At 41.1% G+C, this 20362-nt stretch overlaps 1 protein-coding gene across 24 annotated transcripts in view; it reads right to left on the bottom strand.

Moving 5' to 3' along the window:
- Positions 1 to 20362, bottom strand: part of EIF4G3 (eukaryotic translation initiation factor 4 gamma 3) — a 529091-nt gene that overhangs the window by 20758 nt on the left and 487971 nt on the right. For 23 of the 24 annotated variants that reach the window (XM_050931132.1, XM_050931134.1, XM_050931138.1 and 20 more), the window contains 5 exons: positions 16873 to 17045; positions 14282 to 14407; positions 12908 to 12989; positions 11068 to 11166; positions 8574 to 8720 (listed from right to left, as the gene is read on the bottom strand). In XM_050931132.1, the coding sequence (XP_050787089.1) occupies positions 8574 to 8720; positions 11068 to 11166; positions 12908 to 12989; positions 14282 to 14407; positions 16873 to 17045 (627 nt within the window). Of the gene's footprint in view, positions 1 to 8573; positions 8721 to 11067; positions 11167 to 11352; positions 11468 to 12623; positions 12691 to 12907; positions 12990 to 14281; positions 14408 to 16872; positions 17046 to 20362 lie in introns of those variants that run through there. The other variant, XR_007770674.1, reaches the window with a different exon arrangement.

Genomic DNA, 20362 nt, shown 5'->3' with positions numbered 1-20362 from the left:
AAGTTGCTTGTGAGAAAGGTCCCTGAAGAGGGATGGAGAGGGAGGGTGGGAAGGAGGGGAACAACTGAAGTGAATGATGTATTTCAGTCTTACCGTGTGTAGCACCAAGCGATCTAAGGTAATGTGGGCCCTTGCCTGATACAAGTGGGATACAAGTGGGATAACTGATCCTCAAAAATTGGGGAAGACGGATCCATACAGTGTCCTGGTACGCCATCCTCAAGTGTGACCTCAAAAGGCCTGCTTAGACACCAATGATTGTTTGGTGGGGCCGGGCACGTGGGCAGACAAGGACTGGGGAGGAGGCCGCCTCTTATAGCTTCTATCCTGTCTCTTACTGTAGTGCTGCCTAGACTAAGGTGGGTAGAAACATGGCAATGGTTGGGACTAAAAATGCTTCCTAGATGGAGCCAGTGTGTGTAGCCCTAGGGATTTTAGGATGGCCCTAAAATCCTTCAGACTATGTAATTTAATGTCTGTCTGCTCTGAAAAGAGTGACAAGCCCTCAAAGGGGAGGTCCTGCACCATTTGCTGCACTTCCAGGGAAGGCCTGAGGACTGCAGCCATGAGCTCTTCCTCATAATCACAACCAAAACCATGGTTCATGCTATGGAGTCTACTGCATCCAAAGCCACCTGAAGCGATGCTTCTGCCACCACTCTTCCTTCTTCAACCAACACCGAGAATTCGGCTCTGGATTCCTATGGCAACAGCTGCCTGAACTTAGACACTGAACTCCAAGAATTAATGTCATAGCGTAGACCTTTCTGCCAAAAAGATCTAACTTTTTGGGATCCTTGGTCTCTGGAGTTGGTCCTTGTTACCTGTGTGCTCTGGTTCGTTCACCGCTGTAACCACCAGTGAACCCGGAGGAGGCGGAGTATATAAGAATTTGAATCCCTTGGATGGGATGAAGTACTTCTTCTCCATCTTCTTTGCTGTAGGTTGCAGAGATGCTAGTGTCTGCCACAAAGCTTTTATAGGGTCCAAAATGGCATCGTTAAGTGGCAAAGCCACTTGCAATGGATCGGATGGTGCCAGGATATCCACTAGAACATGGGAGGACTCTGAAATATCCTCTGCCTGAATTGTCAGGTTTGAGTTACTCTCTTGAGAAGCTTCTGGTGTGCTCTGTAGTGATCCTGAGAGGGGGCTATAGATCACAGTTGCCAACTTTCACATGGTAAATAAGCAGCCAGACTTTCACAATAAGCCAAAAATCAAGCTAATTCCATTTCAAAACAAGGCCAAAATAAGCCAGTCCCTAAAACCCCAACACTCTATGTGGCCAGATCCCCCTGGCATGCAGACTGTGTTGGGCCTGCTGTGCACCCCTGACTCTCTCCCCTCCTTGCACCTGTTTTCCCCCTCTGCCAGGAGCCAATCGAAAAAAAAGAAGCAAGCTACAACAAGTTTCAAGCCAAACAAGCAACAAGCTACAAGCAAAAACCTAGCCTACAAGCAACTCACAAGTCAATTAAGCCAAACACAAGCCAAATTTCTGTGTTTTTTCCGCAAGTTTGGCATGTTTGCTATAGATGTTCCTGCCACTGCCTCATCAGACTAGGAAGAAAAAGAAGTCTGCATAGCCATGGAGCACTGTTCTCCTTCTGCACCAGAAGGATCTCATGGTGCTGTTACTGGGGGCTTGGTACTGTGCTCGGTACCAGTAGACTATTCGTACACCATAGGAGCTCTACACTCCAATACAATGGAGTATGATCTCCTGGACTGCAATCCTTGGACTAGTGAAAATGCCCTGGGAGTTCAAAAAGGCCATTGTCTGGGCATTTGGCACTGTGCTGGTGGCCAGGCCATTGGCAGGATACCCTGGCTCTTGTCAGCCGTTGGGTAGAGCCAGTTGGAGAGATGTCAGCTCCTGCGGGAGGTGTAAGACTCCATCTTCAAGTCTGACTCAAGAAGTTGCTTCTTGGTGACCAAAGCAGAACAGTACCAACTGGTGCTGGAGAGTGGTGCCTGGAGTGGGGAAACCAGTGCTGCACCATCATGGCAGTTTTCCGTTTTGACAGCACTTGGGGCCTCGGTGCCGTGGTTGACCTTGTTTCTGGTGCCAACAATGACAGTTCCCAAACAGTGGGAGATGGCGGTACTGGGAGTGATGCAACTCCCTTGCTGTCTCAAATGCCTCTGGTGTGGATAGTAGTGCCAGGACTGTACTCTGGTGGCTCTCTCTTGGTGGAGAGTCAAACAGTGCCACACTCGACAGATCCGGGGCTAGAGTCAACAGTGCCACGCAGGCAGCTGGCTTCTGAGTGGCGTGGCATGGTGTCTCACTCTGCCTGGCTCTCTGCGACTGGTGGACCTTGGCGTTGGGGAGTGCCTCCTGTCCATCTTCTTCTGCTTCTTTCTTGCACCAGTGATGGAGAGCAGTGCCGAGAATCCCATGGAGGAGTAGACTTCTGCACCAGAGGTGACTGATTGAGTGGAGAGTCCCAGGACTGAAGAGGAGTCCTTTCTTGATGCCAGAGAGGCTGAACTACGGTGCCTTTTCATCAGAGACACCAGAGCATTTCTCACCAGGGTAGAAGTGCTCAGAGCTGAGTTGGTGTAGCTTGGCTCTGAGGGGGGACGGAATGCTGCCTCCATGAGGAAGAATTTCAGTCTCTTATCCCTGTCCTTCTGAGTGCAGAGCCTGAACCCTTTACAAATTCTACAGTGCTCTTGCATGTGGGACTCCCCCAAACACTTAAGGCAGCTAGAATGGGGATCACTGCTAGGCACTGGCTTGTGGCATGGCGCACACTGCTTAAACCCCAGGGATCAAGACATGCCCTGGTGCTGAGAGGTGTTAACACCACTAAGCAGGGTTCTCTAACTGAAATACTAAAAACTGGAACCAAAACTTAACCACTAGTGAATAACTATATACAAGAAGTCGAAAAAGTCCACTGAGAGGAGTACTTGCGAAGAACAAAAGGACAAGCTGACATTCCAGCAACCATCACAGGTGGTAAGAAGGAACTAAGGGGACCCTGAGTCAGCAGGGCCTTATATACTGGTGCTATGAAGGCATGACTTCAGGGAGTCCCAGAGCCAACCCGACAGATACCACTGAGGGGAAAACTTTCCCGCAGCAGTGCCCGGGGCGAGCATATACCTACGCTGAAATAGACATGAGCAAGCACTCAAAGAAGAATCCCTAGTTCTTGTGTTATGTGAAGAGGTAACTATCACTTCCTCATTCACCTTCTCCACACCATTCATGGTTTTACACATCTCTATCATATCCCCATGTCCTCTCTTTTCTAAGCTGAACCATCCCAAACCTTTTAATTTCTTCTCATATGGAAGCTGTTTCATACCCTTGATCATTTTTGTTGCCCTTCTCTGCACCTTTTCCAATTCTAATGTATCTTTTTTGAGAAGGGGTGACCAGAACTGCACACAGTATTCAAGGTGTGGGCATACTGTGGATTTATATAGAGGTAATATCATATTTTCTGCTTTATTATCTATCCCTTTCCCAATGGTTCCTAACATTCTATTAGTTTTTTTAACTGTCTCTACACAATGAGCAGATGTTTTCAGAGAATTACCGATGATGACTCCAAGATATCTTTCTTGAGTGGTAATAGCTAATTTAGACCCCATCACTTTGTATATGTAATTGGGATTATTTTTTCCAGTGTGCATTACTTAGAATTTCATTTGCCATTTTGTCACCCAGTTTAGTGAGATGCCTTTGCAACTCTTCGCAGTCAGCCTTAGGCATAACTTGAGTAATTTTATGTCATCTAAATATTTTTCCATCTCACCGTTTACTCTTTTTTAAAGATAATTTATGAATATGTTGAAAAGCACAGATCTTTGGGGGACCCTGCTATTTACCTCTTTCCATTGTGAAAACTGACCATTTATTCCTGCCCTTTGTTTTCTTTCTTTTAACCAGTTACTGATCTATGAGTGGACCTTCCCTGTTATCCCATGGCTGCTCACTTTGTCAAAGGCTTTCTGAAAGTCCAATTATACCTTATTGACTGGATCATCCTTGTCTATATGCTCAAAGAATTCTAGTAGATTGACGAGGCATGATTTCCCTTTACAAAAGCTGTGTTGACTCTTCCCCAACATATTATGTTCATCTCTATGTCTGACAATTTTGTTTTTAGTTTCAGCCAATTTGCCTGGTACTGAAGTGAACTTACTAGCCTCTAATTGCCAGCATTGCCTCTGGAAACTTTTTAAAAAACAGGTGTTACATTAGCTACCCTCTAGTCATCTGGTACAGAGGCTGATTTAAGCAATAGGTTACATATCATAATTAGTAGTTCTGCAATTTCACATTTGAATTCCTTCAGAACTCTTGGGTGAATACCATCTGGTCCTGATCACTTATTACTGTTTAATGTATCAATCAGTTTCAAAACATCCTCTAGTGGCACCCTGTGGGGGGAGGGATAGCTCAGTGGTTTAAGCATTGGCCTACTAAACCCAGGGTTGTGAGTTCAATCCTTGTGGGGGCCATTTAGGGATCTGGGGCAAAAATCTTTTTGGGGATTAGTTCCTGCTTTGAGCAGGGGGTTGGACTAGATGACCTCCTGAGGTCCCTTCCAACCCTGATATTCTACAATTCAAATCATGGACAGCTCCTCATATCTGTCACCTAAAAAGAATGGCTAACATGTAGAGATCTCCCTCACATCCTCTGCAGTGAAGACCAATATTAAGAATTCATTTAGCTTCTCCACAATGGCTTTGTCTTGACTGCTCCTTTAGCACCTTGATCATCCAGTGGCCCCCCAGTGACTGTTTGGCAAGTTTCCTACTTCTGATTTACTTATTTTTTGCTGTTCATTTATGTAACCTAAGCTAGTTGCTCTTCAAGTTCTTTCTCCACCTGTCTTATCATACTTTTTACACTTGACTGCCAGAGTTTATGCTCCTTTCTATTTTCCTCACTAGGATCTGACTTCCAATTTTAAAAGGATGCCTTTTTGCCTCTAGCCACCTCTTTTACTTGGCTGTTTAGCCATGGCAGAATTCAGGGGAGGGGGGTATACCTTTAGTTTGAGCCTCTGTTACAGTGTTTTTTCAACAGTCTCTCCTTGCAGGCATTACACTCTTGTGACGGTTCCTTTTAATTTCCATTTAACTAGTTTCCTCATTTTTGTGTAGTTCCCCTATTTGAAATTAAACACTACTGGGGTGGTTTTCTTTGGCATATTTCCCCCTACAAAGATGTTAAATCTATATTGTGATTTGCCTTTACTGAGCGATTCAGCTATCTTTACCTCTTGGACCAGGTCCTATGCTTCACTTAGGACCAAATCAAGAATTGCCTCTCCCCTTCTGGGTTCCAGGGCAAGCTGCTGCAAGAGGTAGTCATTTATGGTGTCTAGAAATTTTATTTCTGCATCCCTTCCTGAGGTGACATATACCCAGACAATACGAGGATAGCTGAAATCCCCCATTATTATTGCATTTTCTGCCTTTGTAGAATATCTAATCTTGAGCATTTCACCATCACCATCCTTGCCAGGTGGTCGGTAGTACAGTAACTCCTCACTTAAAGCCGTCCTGGTTAACGTTGTTTCGTTGTTACGTTGCTGAACAATAGGGAACATGCTCATATTAAGTTGTGCAATGCTCCCCATTACGTTGTTTGGCTGCTTTTCTCCACAGCTGGCAGCCTCCCTATGCCCCCTGCCCCCACAGCGCCTCCCACTCGCTGGCAGACCCTGCGGATCAGTGCCTTCCCCCTCCTCCTGCCCACGGCAATCAGCTGGCTTGCGATGTGTAGGAGGCAGAAGGGAGGCGCGAGGACTCGGTGCGCAGGCTCCCCCTCCCTCCCCTGCCTCTTGCCTGCAGCAATCAGCTGGCTTGCAGCATTCAGAAGGGAGGGGAGGGAGGGGGGAGGAGCAAGGATGAAGCATGGGAAGTAAAGGGAGAGGTGGAGGGGGGGGGAAGAGGCGGATCAAGGGTGGGGACTTGGGGGAAGGGGAGGAGTGGATGGGCCGAGGGTTGAACCCCCTGCCCAAGTCAGTGCCTGTGCTTGCAAGAACAGCAAGAGGAGCAGCCAGACAATCCATCCTCTTTCACTCTCTGACTCTACCACCTCAACCAAGCTTCATACTCAGACGCGATGATGGTAGTATTAAATTTTTCTTTAAAATTGTTTAAAACTTATACCTGTATTAAATTATTACTTGTTTAAAATTGTTTAAAATGTATACGATGCCTTTTGTCAGGCAAAAAAAAATTCCCTGGAACCTAACCCCTCCTGTTTACATTAATTCTTATGGAGAAATTGGATTTGCTTAATATCGTTTCACTTAAAATCGCATTTTTCAGGAACATAACCACAACATTAAGTCAGGAGTTACTGTATATTCCTACTGTATACTCTTATTATAGAAATATGGTATTTCTAGCCATAAAGATTCTATGAGACAGTTTGAGTCATTTAAGATTTTTACTATATCTGACTCTCTACATTCTTTCGCATATAATGCCACTCCCCCACCAGCATGACCTACTCTGTCATGTCTCTATATTTTGTACCCTGCTATCACTGTGTCTCATTGATTATTGTCATTCCATCAAGTTTCCATGATGCCTATTATACCAATAGGGCAAATCCAGTTTAGCATCATTTCAGACATAGAGGTTAACATCTGGTTTAAAGGATGTGCTCAGAGTTAGAGAAGACTCAGTGGGTGGGTGCAGACTTTTATACCCTTGGTTCTAAACTACTGGAACAGAGCGTGGCACACACATGCATTGCCAGTGGGTAACTGTTTGCAAAGTATTCCACTGTTGCATGGGAGGCCATACAATCTCATAATGGGGCACAGATAATGTCAGGAAGAAAACCAACCAATTTCACCCCATACTTGGAAAAGAAACTGCTATAGCATATCTGGTTTAAAATGTTATTGCTAAGTGAAAACATGTTTTCACAAAATTATACATTTGAACAGGTCATTATCAGATAATGTGTTAACCTTCAAAATAAGGATGCAGACAAAAAAATAAGGTAACTTTTCAGAAGTTAATATTTTCTTCCTCAAATTATATTCTTTATCTCTAGGCAAATGCTGATTTTACAACCATATCTATATCTTGCTCCCCTGTGCTTAGAATGGAGATAAAATTGAAATGGCCATTTTCTACTGTGACTGTATTGACTCTTACGGTTCCAAAGCGTATACTGGGGAAGTGCTTAAGATGTCAGGCCATAGGGGGGATGCTTTATGGAAATTTAACAATCTCTGTGAACTGAAGGATGCAGAGTGGTCAACTGTACAAATACTATACGCCTTGTCCGGAGATGAACTGGTTATGAACACTTCTGCTTGGTTCCCCGGAGACTGGCATAGTAGGAAGAGAGCCTGAGACATAAGCCCTTGAATCAGAGGCCTGGTATGAGGCAGGACCCGCTGACAGAATCTGGCAAGAACAGGCCTGATATTGCAAAAATACACATTCCCAAGGAGCGCTAGTCACAGAGTACTCACACAAACACATCCCAATATCAAATGGTACCAGAACATTCCGATATTGAGAATAATACAAAAACATTCCCCAAGGATAATAGGAACACACTAGCCCCTCCTAAAGATAAGGTTAGGATGACAGTACGTAACAGAGATGTTTTGATCAAAACATCACATTCAAGGTGATGGATGATAACTAGCCACGTTAGTCCCACCGTTTACTGAGCCGATCCATTGTTATGGGTATACACGTATTAGTGGTCTGGTAGAGTCTGCGGGATACTAATACTGTGCTTCGTCAACAATAAACCTGGCTGGGAGCTTTTGTTCCTTAACAGATTTTGTGGTCATTGGGTGGTTTGCTTCAGGTCTGCTGTGCCAGCTGTTTGCACAGGGCTGGGGCATCACAGAGAGGGAACACAAACACGCAGCCAAATATCTATTAACAGCTAACTACACTGGTGACCCTGACCACTAATCTGGTAAGTAAGTAAGCTGTCCTCTGTATAAATTGCAACCTAACATGACAGTTAGTCACAAGCTAGGAAACTCCCTTAACCCCTCCCTGCTAAGCCCCAGAAAGTTTAATAAGGTATGCACGTGCTGGATTGCTAGCAAATCTCTCTTAATCTCTCTTGGCTCAGGTTTCCCCACTTTCCTAGGTTGCTCTAACCCTCCCTTTCCCTGCCTCTCCTCACTTCTGCTCTTTCTCTCTTTTTAAATAAGTTAAAAGTTATAGTTTTTACAAAAACCTCCCAAAAATAAAGCAATTAAAAAACAAACAAAACAACAAACAGAAAACAAGGTAAAAACTTTACTTTAAATAAATCCAATAAATTAATTATTTTAATGTTTCCTTATGTTAACGCTTAACATCTATCAACATCTAACCACAACTGGAAGCCATGCAGCAACAGTGGCGTTATTCTGTGACAGTGACTAGATATAGTGATTAGCACTTGGCTATATTATTCCTGAAGAGCCAATATCAGACTGGGGTGGGCAGTGCAGGGAAGCAAAACAAAGAGGTGGAAAAAGATAGAGGAGATCCTGCTAGCTGGGATAATGTTTATAAAGACGGTTAATGCACAGGTACAGTGAGAACAGTCTGTATACCTCTACCCAATCAAAGATTTGTTCATCATTCGCCTTGTCCTCAATAATGAGTTTTTCTAGCTGTTTGTTCAGTTCGTCAGCAGAGAGTTCTTCCTCTGAAAGTGCTTCTGAGGAACTGGAACAGTCAGACACTGTGAAGTCCAACTTCTGCAACATTAGAAGTTATGAGAAATGATTAAATATGCTTTTCTACATTGGATCATACTAAGGCAAAAGAACAAGCAACACTTTATTCTGTTTCATCATTATAATGACGTATGTCTTACCTTTCATTTAAAAGAATCTGAGCAATTTACACACAATACACTGATGTACAATCTATTCTGAGGGATCACTTCATCCAGCAAGGAAATGCAGCTACCTTTGAGGAAAAAAGTGGCACAGTGCAACACTCCACTCCACTTTAACCCATGAAATGAAGACACATATATTGTCTAATTGAAACTACAGGGAGCTAGAATGCAAATATCAGATTTGGAATTTGATCACAAAGGAGGGCTGTCAAGTGATTAAAAAAATTAATTGCAATTAATCACGCTGTTAAACAATAATAGAATATCATTTATTTAAGTATTTTGGATGTTTTCTACATTTTCAAATAGATTGATTTCAATTACAACACAGTATACAAAATGTACAGTGCTCACTTTATATTTATTTTTATTACAAATATTTGCACTGTAAAAACCAAAAGAAATAGTATTTTTCAATTCACCTGATACAAGTACTGTAGTGCAATCTCTTTATCATGAAAGTTGAACTTACAAATGTAGAATTATGGACAAAAAAATAACTGCATTCAAAAATAAAACAATGTAAAACTTCAGAGCCTACAAGTCCACTCAGTCCTACTTCTTGTTCAGCCAATTGCTCACACAAACAAGTTTGTTTACATTTGCAGGAGATAAAGTTGCCCACTTCTTGTTTACAATGTCACCTAAAAGTGAGAACAGGCGTTCGCATGGCACTGTTGCAGCCAGTGTTGCAATATATTTAGGTTCCAGATACGGTAAAGATTCATATGACCCTTCATGCTTCGAACACCATTCCAGAGGACATGCATTCATGTGATGGGTTCTGCTTGATGATTCAAAGCAGTGTGGACTGACCCACGTTCATTTTCATTATCTGAGTCAGATGCCACCAGCAGAAGGCTGATTTTCTTTTTGGTGGTTTGGGTTCTGTAGCTTCCCCATCAGGGTACTGCTTTTTTAAGATTTCTGAAAACATGCATCATATCTTTTGGAAAGCACTTCAGATTTTTAAACCTTGTGTCAAATGCTGTAGCTATTTTTAGAGATCTCACAATGGTATCTTCTTTGCATTTTGTCAAATCTTAAAACGAACAACGTGCAGGCTCATCATCCAAGACTGCTACAACATGAGGTGTATGGCAGATGCGGGTAAAACAAAGCGGGAGACATACAATTCTTCCCCCGAGGAGTTCAGTCACAAATTTAATTAATGCATACTTTTTTTAATGAGCATTGCCAGCGTAGAAGCATGTTCTCTGGAATGGTGTCAGAAGCATGAAGGGGGCATATGAATGTTTAGCATATCCAGTAGTAAATATCTTGCAAAAGTGCCATGCGACCACCTGTTTTCACTTTCAGGTGACACTGTAAATAAGAAGCAACATTATCTCCCACAAATGTAAACAAACTTGTTTATCTTAGCAATTGGCTGAACAAGAAGTAGGACTGAGTGGATTGTAGGCTCTGAAGTTTTACATTGTTTTTGAATGCAGTTATGCAACAATAAAAATCTACATTTGTAAGTTGCACTTTCATGATAGAGATTGCACTACAGTACTTGTATGAGTTGAATTGAAAAATACTATTTTATCATTTTTACCGTGCAAATATTTGTAATAAAAATGATAATATAAAGTGAGCACCGTACACTTTGTATTCTGTTGTAATTAAAATCAATATATTTCAAAATGTAGAAAAACATCCACAAATATTTATAAATTTAAATTGGTATTCTATTGTTTAACAGTGCGATTAAAACTAAGATTAATTTTTTAAATCACAATTAATTTTTTTGCGTTAATCGAATGAGTTAACTACAATTAATTGAAAGCCCTATCAGGCAGCTAAAGCTAAAGCTAAAACACTATTTTTGCAAAATGTGACATAGAATCTATAATGATCACTTGTTCTCAGATCTTGGTTTTACATTGCATTTCCAGTAGCACAGTACTCTCTAAAATCAGGCTAGGCCACTGTTTCAGTACTGACTCAAGGGAAGAGTGCCATTATTTAATCACCCACATCACTTTCAAGCGTTCCTTTGGTGTCTTCCACCAAATGTACTGCCTAAACATAATCTGAATAACTGGAGTACCTCCTTTTGACAATATTTAGGGATGGAACTGAAATGAACAACTAGGACTCAAAGTAAAAAATAAAATACAAACCAATGGGCTAAATGTATCTTACAAATACACCTCACAGGGCTCTTCTCCAGCATAAACTTGCTATCAACTCACGTGCTCCATGAGAAAGGTATGTACATCCTCCCCTTCACATAAGTAGTCCTTCCAACTGAGGCCAGCCTCCCTCCATAAGGCTCCTACTTTCTTATGGCTCTAAAACACAAAGCAATTTGTTCATTTTTTAAATCTGAAGAGAAAAGCACAGTAGCTTTAACAGGCTGGAATGGTGCTGCTGCATAAAGAGAAATAAATAATCATTTAGCCATAAAAAATATGCCTAACCATGATGTGAAAACTTCCAGAAAGCCTGTGCTGGAGAAATTAGATATAGTATCCTACCTTTTACAGGTAAATGTTGTATCTTGTAAGATGCTCAGATGCCACAATGTTGTGTAATAAATATGGCTGGCTTGATGTGATATATGGAGTTTGCAACAACATGACCAAAGATCATCTACAATAAAGTGACCATATGTAAAAGTGTGGTCCAGTGGACATGATACAGAATTGGGACTCAAATGACCTGGGTTCTACTCCTAGCTCTGCCACTGACTTGTTGTGCCTTAGTAAGAAATTACTTATTTTTCTATACCTCTAAGTAAATAAAGTTAGAGCATGTCTACTCTAGAAAAATCATGTTTACATGGATATCTTCTGTATGGAGATCAATCCTCAAGGTCATGTGTGTGACATCAAGGTCACAGTTTAAATCCTACAATTCATTGTAAATCTATGGAAAATTACGTTTACAACCATATGTGGCACAACCTTCTGCATCTGACAGTCTAGTAGACTTCATGCCTGACCTTTTAGAATTCCCCAAAATGTTGATATATATAATAAACAATATTGAAGATAGTGATAGTAATAAGCTCTTCTTTAGTGCCTTCCGCCCAAGAATCTCAAAATTCTTTGCCAATATTAATGAATTAAGCCTCACAACACATGTCTGGTAAGGTGTTATTATCCTCCTTTTACAAATGGATTATTGGGTGTCTAACGTTAGACTTCAAGATAAATGTGGCCTGATTTTCAGAGGCAGATTATAGTCAGTGGGAGCTGCTTGTGCTCGGTATTTCTGTGACTCACACCTCAGATTTAGGTAACTAAATATGGTGTTGGATGCCTGACTTTAGGCAGAGCTAGAAATAGAACCCAGATCTTCTGACTGTAGGCTGTGCTTTAACCACAAGATCATGGCTCCTCTCCCTTGCTCTTCTCCCATGATACAGAGAAAATGGTAAGCCACAGTCCAAACAAGCAGCAAATTACTAATTAAAAAAAAATAAAAGACAAGCTTCTAGCTACACGAAGGAGCTGTTGCATGGAAAAGCTTCTGGAACAACTGACCTCATTTGAATGCATGCTTTAAAAAGGAATTTTACAGGGTTTAATGTACAAGACTACACAAAGTGAATTATTTAGGCTGACCTTAGAAATAAAATTTTAAAAATATGATACACTTATAGGGAAACTATCAAGGTGTCTGTAAAGACAACTGTGAAAATGTGCAAAAGAGCTTTAGAAGTTACATGGCGAACAGAGTCTGCAAGAATAGGCTCTTTTGCGTGATTGCCAGTACTTCTTGTTTCTGATCATCCCAGAAATACCTTGAGAATGGCTCTCTTGCAATATTTCAGCACTCCAGCTTCTGGAAGAAGCCAGGTACAGAGGTACCTACAAAAGGGAAATGTGATAAGAAAATCGTAACCCAACTTTTTGGATTCTGGTGAGGCTTGGTTTGAAATTTGGGGGAGGAAAGACAGGTTTCTTATGTTATTCACACAGGTTCACCTATTCCGAAATGTTGGGAATATGAGCACATTGTCTTTATGCATGATCATTTATTTTCTGCACCCAACACAATTTATAAGTTATATCCCAGCATACTTACCATTTGTTTGCATAGAAGGTGCAATATTTCAGAAAGCAAGACCGCAGCTCTTCCCACAGGAAGTAAAGGTTTGCTAAATTCTCTGAAATGGAACAGAAATAAATACTTTTATTATAATCTTTTATTGTCCCAGACAAGTTCTACTGTTGTGAAAAGCAGCTCTTGATTAGGGGCAAGAGAGAGGTGGGGAGCAAGCTGATGCAGAAAACTGCACAGCTTTAAATTCTGCTCTGTATATGGGATCTCATCTTGCTCCCACTGAAGTTAATGTTAAAGCTCTGATCAACTTCACTGATGCAGAATTGGGCCCATATTAGACTAAAACTTAAAAAAACTGCGCATGAACAATTAAAACACCTTTATACCTTATTTTTACATAGGGCCAAATCTACTTATTTTGATGGGATGAGGATTTAGTCTGTACTTGTAGATGGTGAGGCCTAGATTTTAAACATATGCAGGTCCTTGATTTCAATGGGAGTTAGATGCCCAAGTACCTTTAAAAACCTGTCCCTAAGCTCTTTGGAGCAGGGAACTGTCGCTTTCTAGATATTAGTATAGTGCTACAATAACAGGACCCAAGCCCGGCTGGCCTATCTGTGCTGCTGCAATGTGATTGAAGGTGATAATGATAAAAATATAGTAATGGTCTGATTTTGGAAAATGGGTTTCCATTTTTGTGGGTGTAGCTTTGTGCTCCTGGTTAATAGTAATCAGACAGATGTTTAAGTGGTAATTAATTCTAGGCACGATTATCACAGGTGAAAAACTATCTTCAGAAAATGAAGGCAGAGGTCACATCCCCTTAAAAGATCAAGGCCTTAATACTTCCCTGAGTCACTCTGGTCCTACAACTTTAGGTTGTTTTTTAAATCAGCTAGAAAAAAACTGGGACTGAAGAGGATTGGTAGATAACGTTTAAAAAAAAGAAAGAAAGACTGCACAACAGCCAGGGCTGGCTCCAGGCACCAGCTTAGCAAGCAGGTGCTTGGGGCGGCCACTTTGGAGAGGGGCAGCATGTCCAGCTATTTGGCGGCAATTCGGCAGAGGGTCCCTCACTCCTGGTCGGAGCGAAGGACCTCCCGCTGAATTGCCGCAGATCGCGAATGCGGCCTTTTTTTTTTTTTTTTTGTCTGCTTGGGGTAGCAAAACCCCTGGAGCCGGCCCTGGCAACAGCAAGCTCCTGTATCATCAGAGCTTTCATATTAATGCAAATTTGATTTGTGGAACACCTCTCACAAGGTCTCATATTGACTCTTACATCTGAGTTTCATACTATTCCTGTCTAGTCAACTGACAGAAGTCATGCTGCTTAGATGTTACAGCATAATCAGCTAGCTTAGGCATGACGGTCACTGAAATAGCATTGCTTACATTGTAAGTTCTCTCATAGAGATTCCTCCTTCTTTTAACATGGGGGTCACCAATTCAGCTAGATACAACCAAATATGTGGTATATCAATGGCCATATCATCTGCCAGCTCCAAGGTGTCTGAAAACCTTTGAAAGAAAGGAGAAACTCCAAATATTAAATCCAATTCCAATCTCAGTGATTTTTTTTCTGCCAAGTAAATCCACTCTGCATTATATACTTTTGATTTTTTTAAAAAGCCCAATGCTATGCCATGCAATCCTCTCCAGGTTATTGTGTAGCATAATTACCTCTTGGAAATGCTGAAGCACTGGAAGTATGTGCAAAAGGAAATTCCCTCCATGTAACTGGAGTGCCATGGAAGGTGGTAGCCAAAACATACAGGAAAACAATTTTTAAAACTCCCATTACCCAATAATGAGCTGCTCATTAACAGTCCTGGCGTCTGTAAGGATAAAAAGCGTTTTCTTTTTTAAATACAAAACCTCTAAAAAACAGAATTTTACATGTGGGAGGACACAGAAAATAAGGTATAAGATTTTCAACGGAACAATGTTTGATTAAGTCTGGTGTGATCAATCAAGTGTCGAAAACATAACACAAGAAAATAGTCAATAAACCGGAATGTGGCCTTCCAAAAGCACAATGACAAATTATCAATGAACCAGCTTCACGTTTCATCAGTGGTACCAGGCATTCACTTTTTACCTGGTGGATTATAAATGCTTCTCTATCAGAAAATTCACACTGATTCATTGGTTCCCAGGAACCTTCAATAGTCTTCTGGTATCCATTTTAAATGGTTTCTGATGAATTCTCTTTTTCTTGTTCACTGGTTTCAGGGATGGTTTTTGAGCTGCTGTCTCACATACCTGTTTCTTTATTAAGTCTTCTGGTACTGGTTCATCATGGGTTTGCCAGTAATTTAGCTGTTTATTTCCTGTCATGCAGAGAACTTCGCACTAGAGTTGAAATTAGTTTAGATTTTGTGCTATGATCTTTTCTCAGACCACAGCCCTGAATCTCATGGTAACATGTCTTGGGTGAACAGTATAGCAAGTCTTTAGCAATTCTGCTGTATGTCCACTGAATGTCATGGCTCTCCACCCTCATTTGGTTATCTCTAGTGCATTCATTTCGTTTCTCACCCTTCTGTCCCCCCCCCAGATATACCACACATCCTAATACTTCACCAACAGTCCACTTCTTTGGGCACAGTAACTCATTATCAGTATCAAGTGAAGTGTAATAAATTGTAGTTTACAGTGTTGTGGTAACTGTGTTGGTTCCAGGATATTAGAGAGACAGGGTGGGTGAGGTAATACCTTTTACTGGACTAACATCTGTTGGTGAAAGAGACAAGCTTTCAAGATACATAGTTCTTCTTCTGGTCTGAAGACCAGCCTCAATGTGAATAATCCTGAATCTGTAAGTCAGTGCGCGCGCGCGCACACACACACACACACACACACTCTAAAACCCTGTATAAGTATTTCTTATCCTAGCTTACCTGGAACAACAGATTTTCACTAAGTATCATAAAGCCTATTATGTTAGTTTTGTGTTTTGATGACAGTTATGTGTTCCCAAAGTGAATGTTCATCTTGTCCAGCAGCAAGCCAATTACTTGGAAGATGTACTTACTAAACATTATACTTGGAGACCAAATGTTTCTACTCTATGATCTATCTAGCCTCCACGAGTCATAGAAGCAAAAGGGCCTTCCAAGTCTATTGATAAACCCAGGTTATGTAATCCTTCTGCATCAGTTTTTAGATTTTTTCCATGTCAAAACTCACTGTCAGTGATGGATTTGCTGACACTGTCATCATTAAGCAGTCAATAGCAGTGTGATATGGCAACCTTCCAAATAAAAGCACCATAAATGGGCTACGGACACTAAAGTTTAATATGTGAAAACATTAATTTCTTCTGTCATAGTTACTTTCTTAGTTATTCCTGGTTTAATCATTACATTATGATCCCTGGGGTGTACTGGCTGGTTTAGGGGACTCTTATTGGGATACATGGTTCATTTTACTTTTGTGCAACAGGTTCAAATCTAGGCTAGGTCAATGTGGTCTGGATGCAGTTATCCTATGACAATCTAACACCTGTTCAATGACCAATGAGGTGGCATATCTTCAATTCCTAGAGGACAGGTATGCACATCACCAGCAGCATAACTGCATTTGGCACCATACTACCCTTATCTCCAGAGTTGGTCCCCATAAATCAGAGCTGAGTCACTGGCAGCGGGTACTGCATGAGTGAAGCCTGTCTTGTCATTGCAAGAACGATCCCCATTCTTGGGATAGATGGAGGACTTTAGTTCAAAGAGCTGCCAACATGGCACCTTTCGCAAACATTAATTTCACTCAAATATTGATTTAACACACCCCTTACCCCAGTTATACGAGCCTCCTCAACGGGCAAACATAAATCCTCTTTCACTAAGGATACTTGTAGGACACTGTTGATCTCACAGGAAGCTGGGAAGGGGGCATCCCCCAACACAAAGAGTATGTTTTTGAAATTAACACAAAAAGGAATTAGAGATCTAATTAAAGTGTTCATATGGCAGAATACCAACCCCTTGAAGAAGTCCTGTTTGCTTAGCTTTTCTGACTGCACCAACTGATATAGTAACTGGCCCATGTGATCCCTGGTGATCTGACTCCTCTCGAGAGTAGACTCCACTCCAACTCGCACAAAAATGGGCAGCAGACTCTGTGCATTCAACTCCTCCACACATTGCATTGCTTCCTGTTCAAACAACACAGAGCATCATTTATCTGATTTCTGGGAAAAACCAAGACATGCAAGGCAAGAGAATGTTCTTCGCTAAAACAAAGTCCACAATACTTAGTACTTTTGGCTGAAGTCAACAGATTATTTTAATACACTTCTGTCATTCAGGGAAACTGAAAGGTGAGGGTACATCATTAACATTGCTTCAAGACATCCCGGAGGCAGAGAACTCAGTAGCGGTAAAAAAAATTAAATGGTATAAATTAGATATTTATATAGATCAGAATGACCACAGTTACAGTTAATAGAATTTTTAAATACTCATGCTTCAGGGAACACGCTAGCTGTTAACTGACAGCTGCTAGGAAGAAAATGCTTTTATGGGCAGGTATTCTATTATTGTTCTCTAAAACATTGTTCCATCTCAGTGAGAGGATTCTCGACTAAATGGAATTCTGGTCCAATCTGGTGTGGCAATTCCTATGTTATGAAAAGATACAATGTAATGAAGCAGAAAATATATGAATCATATTTGGCAAATGCAACATTTCCTTTATATACAGTCCCTACATTCTGGTACCCACACTTTATAAAATACACAAGTAAAATACTCTGAAGAACAGTCAGAGAGAAATACAGTAATACCATGCTTATAATATCAGCACTATCATCAGAGAAGAAGCTCTTCAGCTGAATGTTTAAGTCAGCTACAGTAGACTTCAGTGGGCTCTTTATGACTCAATACATTTAAATGCCTTTTATCTTGGATCATACTCTCTGTTGTCAGGAATTGGTAGCCCCAGATGAATGTCTGGACTTTCTAGGTGGCTATTTTCCACAGGTCACAGAGTCTAAGGTAGTCCCAGACTCCATGTTGAAGCCATAGTTTTAAATAAGGTGTATGTTAGTGCCTGACAGAAACAAGAATAATGTGACTATAGGTTTTTACAATTGACTGCTGAGTCCTTGGCTGTACATCCCAGCTGTCACTAGACTTACCAAAAACCATCCCAGCTGTCACTAGAGGATGCCACAAAGCTAAATCACAGTTTTAATCTGATTACAAAGTAAACACTGTGGTTAAACACATGAAGAACCAGGGTGTTTCTACTGATATGTGCCATATCAAAACTCTGTTAAGGTGAAGTAAAGGTTCAAGGCACATACCAGTGGTTGGAGTGCCTATTACATTTCAAGAATGTTAGAGCTAAAAAATCATAAAACAAATCACATAACAACCAACCTCAAATGTTTAACCCTTAGAAAATGCACTTCCCAAACAAGCACCCAAACCACTTTAACTCTGCTTCTGTAGAAGCAGCAAAGAATCCTGTGGCACCTTATAGACTAACAGACGTTTTGGAGCATGAGCTTTCGTGGGTGAATACCCACTTCCTCAGATGCAAATTTCAAGAGTTAATAAAATATGATTTAGTATTGTCACCAGGGAATATTTACTCTGAGGGTATGTCTACACTACCCACCAGATCAGCAGGCAGAATCAATGCAGCGGGGATTGATTTATCGCGTCTAGTCTAGATGTGATAAATAGACCCCCGAGAGTTCTCCCGTTGACTCCTGTACTCGGAGTCGATGGAGGAGTGGCAGCAGCCAACTCACCACAGTGAAGACACCACAGTAAGTCGATCTAAGTGATGCAACTTCAGCTACATGAATAATGTAGCTGAAGTTGACATACTTAAATCGATCTCCCCTCCTTCCCCTCCCAGTGTAGACCAGGCCTGAGTATCTTATTATAGGTCGTCTGAGGACTGCTTACTTGAAAAACTCCATTCCATTTTTTTTTTTAGTTATTCCTCCAAGTGTACCCATTATAAGGCATTTTAGTTTCTATGGTCCAGTGGCTGGATATAGGAGTATACTTTTTCTGATTTTCTCAGGATATTTCTACAGAAGGTGTCAAGTATCAGAGGGGTAGCCGTGTTAGTCTGGATCTGTAAAAGCAGCAAAGAATCCTGTGGCACCTTATAGACTAACAGACGTTTTGGAGCATGAGCTTTCGTGGGTGAATACCCACTTCCTCAGATGCATCTGAGGAAGTGGGTATTAACCCACGAAAGCTCATGCTCCAAAACGTCTGTTAGTCTATAAGGTGCCACAGGATTCTTTGCTGCTTTTACAGATCCAGACTAACACGGCTACCCCTCTGATACTTGACACCTTCTGTAGAAATATCCTGAGAAAATCAGAAAAAGTATACTCCTATATCCAGCCACTGGACCATAGAAACTAAAATGCCTTATAATGGGTACACTTGGAGGAATAACTAAAAAAAAAAAAATGGAATGGAGTTTTTCAAGTAAGCAGTCCTCAGACGACCTATAATAAGATACTCAGGCCTGGTCTACACTGGGAGGGGAAGGAGGGGAGATCGATTTAAGTATGTCAACTTCAGCTACATTATTCATGTAGCTGAAGTTGCATCACTTAGATCGACTTACTGTGGTGTCTTCACTGTGGTGAGTTGGCTGCTGCCACTCCTCCATCGACTCCGAGTACAGGAGTCAACGGGAGAACTCTCGGGGGTCTATTTATCACATCTAGACTAGACGCGATAAATCAATCTCCGCTGCATTGATTCTGCCTGCTGATCTGGTGGGTAGTGTAGACATACCCTCAGAGTAAATATTCCCTGGTGACAATACTAAATCATATTTTATTAACTCTTGAAATCAGACTTTAATAAGCCAAATATTTGTCCTGGGGCTAGCTTTTGGACAAGTAGAGTCCTGTACAATAGGATTTACCTCTCCTGCCTGTTGTTTTTTGGTTACAAAATTTTAGAAGAATTTTGGAACTGTATTTAATGACTTTATTTGCAGGGTGTCAATTCAGTCACTTGAAACTTCGCAGAAAAATTCTACCTGTGCTACAGATCTAGCCTATCAATTTTGAAGACAATATACTTGTTGTGGATTTTACAGGAGAGGTCAAAGTCCAGCTTAAAATGGAAACTCAACTGCAGCCTTAATGATGGAGTGATGACAGCTGCTCAATAATTCTCAACATTTACTAAAACTATTCTGGAGTACTTTGTTCAATATGTATCATTTCATCTGCCTTGAGATCAGAACAACGGGTTCCTTATAAGTGAATTAAACCTTTGTCTAGTTTCCCTAGCTTTCTATATCCAGCATTGACATACTATTATAACAAGTGCTGCTCAGTGGTCATGACAGACATATCTAAAACTTTCTGCTTACAATACCCAAAGGAGACTCTTTTTCCTCTGTTATTAGCAATGGAAGAACCAGAACAGTCAGAGAACTGTGCTAAAGTTGTGCACCGATTCCTTCTATCCAAATTCCAAT

Source organism: Gopherus flavomarginatus, chromosome 21 (assembly GCF_025201925.1).
Source record: "Gopherus flavomarginatus isolate rGopFla2 chromosome 21, rGopFla2.mat.asm, whole genome shotgun sequence".
Classification (NCBI taxonomy): domain Eukaryota; kingdom Metazoa; phylum Chordata; order Testudines; family Testudinidae; genus Gopherus; species Gopherus flavomarginatus.
This window is presented reverse-complemented; position numbering and strand designations above follow the sequence as displayed.